The sequence below is a fragment of the Montipora foliosa genome, chromosome 6, assembly GCF_036669935.1.
Source record: "Montipora foliosa isolate CH-2021 chromosome 6, ASM3666993v2, whole genome shotgun sequence".
Taxonomy (NCBI): Eukaryota; Metazoa; Cnidaria; class Anthozoa; order Scleractinia; family Acroporidae; genus Montipora; species Montipora foliosa.
Genome location: NC_090874.1, coordinates 34,385,819 through 34,391,981, shown reverse-complemented (window position 1 = coordinate 34,391,981; position 6,163 = coordinate 34,385,819). Strand labels below are relative to the sequence as shown.

Sequence of the window (6,163 nt, the reverse complement as noted above, 5' to 3'; positions counted from 1 at the left end):
ACTCGGCAAAGTCCTTTCTGCTTAGGTGGCCTCATACACCATAAGAACCTGGCTTTTTAGAGCCATCACTGCCAAGCCGGCCACTTCTGCTGGAGAGAACAGGACAGCTACATCACCGGGGACTACATCCCCTACTCTTGTTGAATAGTGTGTGGGTTCTTTAGCGTCTCACAGGGAACTTATGAACATAGGAGATATTTGTGAGACGGAGCCTACGGTTTATTGTCCTTATCCGAGAAGTCTTGAAAGTCTAACCATTTGCAGGTGAAATTACAAACTGAAGGCAGCACTTTCTCCTGGGTGTTGATCCGACCGGGATTCGAGGAACCCGCGACCTCCCACATGACAGCCCGATGCTCAACCAACTGAGCCACCGGTCAGGGGCACCCAACGAGAACACAGTTCTAAACCACTTAAACTTAGCTTTGTTAAACGTATTTTAGTATTTAAACAGTAGATATAAGCATATTTTTATCCCCTAAAAATTTTTCATCTGTTCGGATTTCCTAGCTGAAAGTCTAGTGATCCGAAAATTATTGGGATCAAAACTTACCTTTTCCAAAATTTCAGCCAGAAAAAAGGCTACCGAAAATTCTAGGTGACCTTTTTAGGGTAAAAATCCGTTTAAAATGGGCAATTATACCATTTTTTAGATGTTCGAAAATCCTAGGATAGGCAAGCAAGCAAGAAGTTTTAGAACAAATCATCCGAAAATTCTAGACCTCAAATCGTCTTCCGAACAGATATTTTCCGAAAATTGACGTTGGGTGCCCCTGACCCCAACCCTAAAATGAACTCATCGGCTTTCGGGATTTGGTTCGTAAACTATGAACAGAAATGAATGTACAATACAAACAATGTAGCCTGGCACTAAACGGAACACAGCTGTATTCTATATATCGATCCAATGAAATATGAGATCGACAAGACTTGCGTGGTGTTTTGTCCTCTGATCCGTTGTTCGGCGTTTAGTGGTATATACAGCACTTTCGCTGCAAGTAGTTTCGCTGTCCTGTTTTTCCTTTTTTTTAATTATATGAACTTCTATTATACAGTCTGATATTTCCTATTTTTCTTCAGAGTGTTCTGGATTCTCCTTGCGCCCAGTAGCTGGCTTGTTATCATCTCGTGACTTCCTTGCTGGGCTTGCGTTCCGCGTGTTTCATGCTACTCAGTACATCCGCCATGGTAGCACTCCTATGTACACTCCTGAGCCGTGAGTATCTGTCAGGCATGGTTCTTAACGAGCAGTCAAAATGCACCTACTTGGGGAAAAGACTCGTTAATTCAAGAAATCAGAATCGAAAAGTCGATCCCGCACGAGAAGAAATACTGATGTTGAACTTGGAAACTGTGCGCGCTCTCTCCCTTGTAATTGGGACGGAGGCAGCTCGAATACATAATTGTCCCTGTCTTTTTTTTTTTTTCAAATGCAACTGTCGATGTTTAAGGTGTAATGCGCCCGTGGGAAGCATGGGAAACAAGTTGATAAACCAGGTTTTTTTTCTAGTTCCTAAAAAATGTGTCCCGCTGGTCTGTGGGTTCTCTGCGGGCCTCCAGCCGCTGTTACGAAGATCGTAGATTCGAATCCTGCCTATAGGACTTTGATTTTCTACTCGTCCTATTGTCCGTCGCCTAGAAACTAGTTTCGCATCCCACTCTTCCAGTAAAAATCACACTGTTACAAAATTTTCTTTCGGGGCTCTCGAGTACACCTAAGAGGGTATAAGGGAATGTTTCAACGCAGAATGTGAGATGGGACGAACCTGCTTTGCTTTAAAGATTACGTTGTAACGGAGAGGAGAAAGGTTTGTTGTCTCCGTACATGTAATGTTTCTTTTCAATCTTTAGGGATATTGTTCATGAATTAATTGGTCATGTGCCACTTTTTGCCGACCCAGACTTTGCTCAATTTTCCCAAGTAAGTTGTTTTCCACATTTCACACAAGAGCGTGAAATAACCAATGAAGGAATAATAATAAGAATAACAAAGAAAGAATAGTTTATGTTTGGGGGGGGAAATTGGGTGGATGCTGATTTGAGAGCGCAGCATAATTCCAAAGATTTAACTAAAGGCGCGTCCAGCTCCCTAGCCCTTGGCCTGATGTCTGCACACCCATATAAGTCCTTTGCGGCAATTACCACTTGGGTCAATCGCAGAAAATGAAGCAACTCAATCATAAAATGGAAGCCAGAGACAGAAAGCGGTACTAAGTGTAGGGAAGAGTAGGCTTTGCTCTTCTTATCCAGCGGTGTTGACCAAAGAGATCGCAGTCTCTGGGAAAGAAATTTCCGGCATTTGCCGAATAAAAATATAATTGGTTTTCTTTCGTCTGTAAATGACTGAGAACGGTGGCGCGTGATTGCTAATCCAATCATCAAGCGTTACGCCTCAAGAACAAAATCAATTAGGAGATTTCCTTTAACACGCGAATGAAAGCCCCTTTGAATAAAATATAAATAGTGTGATTTGTACTGCAGCCGTAGTAGCAATGAAATTCTCAGAGAACATCATCTCGCTTGTCTCCTTGCTCTTACTACCCTCACTGTCTTGATTTGCCGCATTTGTTGTACAGGAAATCGGCCTGGCGTCGTTAGGAGCACCCGATGAGTGGATTGACAAATTAGCAACGGTGAGCTGTAATTGCAATTCTTATCCTCGCATAGTAAACTTAAATTAATTATCCCTGAATGAATAACTTGACAAAGAGGAGTTCGCAGGCCCCTTTAAGTTTAAGGACGAGTGTGAATTGGAAATTGTATTTAATTAGTGCAGTGATGACCCCCAAGTTTTACGAACACGTAAATTCGTGCAGTCGAGAAAGTGATGGACGGGTTAGTTTCCTGTAAAAATGTTCCGGAATTTTTCTGAGTTTACCCCCCTCACAAAAATACAGTTTCATTGTTGGTGTTTTTTCTCTCTTAGTTGTATTGGTTCACTGTAGAATTTGGTCTTTGTAAAGAAGGCGGAGATATCAAGGCGTACGGAGCAGGCCTTCTGTCATCGTTTGGTGAACTTCAAGTAGGGTAACAATTCATGTATATTAGTCAAAAAGAAGAAAGATTTTTTTATCCATTCCATTCTATTTGCGGATTGATGGGTTGTCTTTGCCAGTGTTTTCCACGTCCAGATAAAGAACTTCGCGTAAATTTGAAAAATATGAGAGGGACCGTAGGGAACTGACAATATTTCCAATTTGGTGATGGATGGTATTTACACACAACTTTGTTTTCACAAAACGGACGTGCAATTTTTTGTAAGTGGGTGAATTTTTTGACAACAAGCTTATTTATGGACATGGTTCAAATTCACTATCATCTAAACTCGTTACCACCTTTCCTCCGAAGAGAGAAGAATAGAGGCCCGGGAAACGAGGATAGCTGATATCGATGTGCTGCTTGGGTGGAACAAATGCTTTTCGCTCGTTAAAAAATCACTTTGCTGTTCTTTGTTTGAAACTATGTTTTAATGGAAAAGTAAAATATGGAGTAAATCCAGGAGCTTGGTAAATCTTAGTGTGCATAATTGTTTCAAAACGGCATCTCATTATATAACAAATTCCCGCCAAAAATAAAGAAGTTGGAGTTTAATCGTCTTCCTCACTTAGCTTTTCTCGTGCAGTTTCCAGTTTCGTGTGTGTGTTGTTGTTTTCCAGCCAAAAACTATCCTTACCTAGCGGCGTGTTTCTGTCGTTCGGACAAGAATACCCACAACTTAGGTCTATGTAACGGCATTTTGACATATCAAGTTATTTTTAGACGAGTTCTTAAATAAAAAGAGGCTCGCACGATTGACTATTCCCATTCCCATGGGGAATAGTTTCTCATTCAAAACGTGACTTGTGATTAGCCGGAAAGGTCTGGTTTCACGGGAAAATCAATTTAGAAATAACTTGGTCGGTAAAAACGCCTTTCCACAAAAGAACGTCACCTATCAGTACGCAGTGCGAGAGCCGAATGCTGTTGCCTTCAAAGAATGTAAATTCATTTTTCTTCTTTTGGCAGTACTGCTTGACTGATGAACCACAAAAAAGACCCTTTGAACCAGAAAAGACTTCAGCGCAGACCTATCCCATCACCAAGTACCAACCAGTATATTTTGTGGCTGACAGTTTTCAGAGTGCAAAGGAAAAAGTCAGGTAAATAACTATCGTGAAAAAAAAATTGTTTCTAATTGTTTGACTTTGTTGCCAATGCCAATACGATAAAAAGCGAAAAGGAAAATCTGAAATAGTACAATATTCCTTCCGTTTCTTCACGGTTGATGTTGATTTCGTAGAACGTTATTGGACTAACTTAGCTTTGAAAGTAAGTCGAATATAGTATTTCTGTCAGAATTTTAAACCAGAGAACGAAGTCGAACATGGTTAACCATTGCCATGGTAGCAAGCACATGCTTTCCGAAAAAGGTCTTAAAACTCATGCCCGATAGTAGTAGGTCCGTAATGCGTATAAGTAATAGGTAGTTTGTCAAAGATTTTCGGAATACTAGATGTTATGCTTGTGGAGTTTTCAATTGAGCCTGAGGGACAGGCGACTTTTAATAGAGCCGCAAAGGATTACTATGCATGCTTGGAGGTTCTAATTCAGTAGAAGTCTAACATGTTCTTTTCGCGACGAAAACAATACCTTGTCTACTTTGTGCCCGAGTGTTTTTGATGATCCTCTTTCATCGGTATTTTATTCATTTGCTTTACAGGGAATTTGCTGCCAATATTCCGAGACCTTTCTCGGTGCGTTACAACCCTTACACACAGTCCGTTGAAGTCCTGGATTCCAAAGACCAGATTATGAAATTAGCCAGTGACATCAGAGCGGATGTTTCTATTCTCAAGGATGCTCTTAACAAATACGAAACTTAAAGCAAAAGTCAAATGAATTTCAACGTTGTCCAACACAAGTTAAATGTTTACGAGTTGGTATTTATGTGTCTCTATCTTGTAGAAAAGACAAATTGTGCTACGCAGCGTGTGGTATTTTTCGAATACATCGACGTCATTGATGAGTTGACACTCCTGTTATGCCTAATGGTAGACGTCAGCGAAACGTGATGGAAAATCCAACTTACGTTTTCAAACTTTTTCGTGGGTTTTTTTTTTCGAAGTAATCAACTTCAGCGAACTCCCCGAGCTAAAGAGAATTGGAAAGCAATAACCTCCAACGGTATTTCGTCTCGTTTTACAAAATTCTATTTCCAAACCTTACGGAACTAAGTACACGCGAAAGATAACCCTGGGTATCATATACAGAATTGATAGGTTAGACATTCAGGTCAGAAAGTAACAACAATTTGGGATTTTGCCATAGATCTGGAGAATTTAGACCCAGAACGGTTAGCGTTTCTGTTATTTTGTTTATTACTTCGCAATCCGTAAAAATACTTTAAAAGTTTGGGAATCTTTATAACTTGTTTTGTTAGTTTTAACAGGAGGATAAAAATAGCGTAAAGCAAAATGTACATACTCGAGTCTTTCACTCGTCAGAATCTTTCTTTGTTTTCATCTTTAACTTATGTCTACGTCAGAAATCAGTCTTCATGAAGTTTCATCGCCAAGGAAAAAGTGAATGTCACCCCCTTGCAAAGTCATTGCTTTTTGTTTTTTTCATTTGTTTTGTTTTATTGACGTTCGCTGACGTCGTTGTTAATATGTCGTTTATAGTAAGGGCCCCCTGGCTGACGTGAGATGCATTTTAACTTAGAGTCAAGAATTTTTTCCTAACCTTTAATTGATGCCAGTTCCATTTAGGGCAAGAAAGGTGTCGTTAATACAGGTAATTACACTATACTTTAGATTTGTAGTATTAAGAAAAAGAGAAGCGCTTTGGTCGTTTTGAAGTGGAAATAATTAAAATTGTTAAAGAACGGAGTCCTTTGTTTGTGTGTTTCATGCAGTAAAGCTATGTTATATTTTGCAATTTTCCTTGGTTTATTGTTTTGTTTCCTTGCTTTTTGTTCTTTGGCTCAGGTCGTCAAAACTACGCATGGCCCTAAAATTTCGTCATACAAAACAATGAACAAATACTCACCGTACTTGTTTTACGTATGCGTGGGTGAGGAAAGATCATCATTATAACAAGTGGTCTTGACTGAAAGAAAATATTGGCAAAAATCAGGTCTGGGCATTTAATAATGAATACATATAAGAAGATGTCCCTTAGTCTA

General features: G+C 39.7%; 1 protein-coding gene across 2 annotated transcripts in view; it reads left to right on the top strand.

Moving 5' to 3' along the window:
• Positions 1-5,867, top strand: part of LOC138007194 (phenylalanine-4-hydroxylase-like) — a 23,719-nt gene extending 17,852 nt beyond the window's left edge. For both annotated transcript variants that reach the window (XM_068853971.1, XM_068853970.1), the window contains 6 exons: positions 1,081-1,216; positions 1,852-1,921; positions 2,577-2,633; positions 2,927-3,022; positions 4,006-4,139; positions 4,700-5,867. In XM_068853971.1, the coding sequence (XP_068710072.1) occupies positions 1,081-1,216; positions 1,852-1,921; positions 2,577-2,633; positions 2,927-3,022; positions 4,006-4,139; positions 4,700-4,862 (656 nt within the window). In that variant the 3' untranslated portion in view covers positions 4,863-5,867. The remainder of the gene's footprint in view (positions 1-1,080; positions 1,217-1,851; positions 1,922-2,576; positions 2,634-2,926; positions 3,023-4,005; positions 4,140-4,699) is intronic.
• The last annotated feature ends 296 nt before the right edge of the window (positions 5,868-6,163 follow it).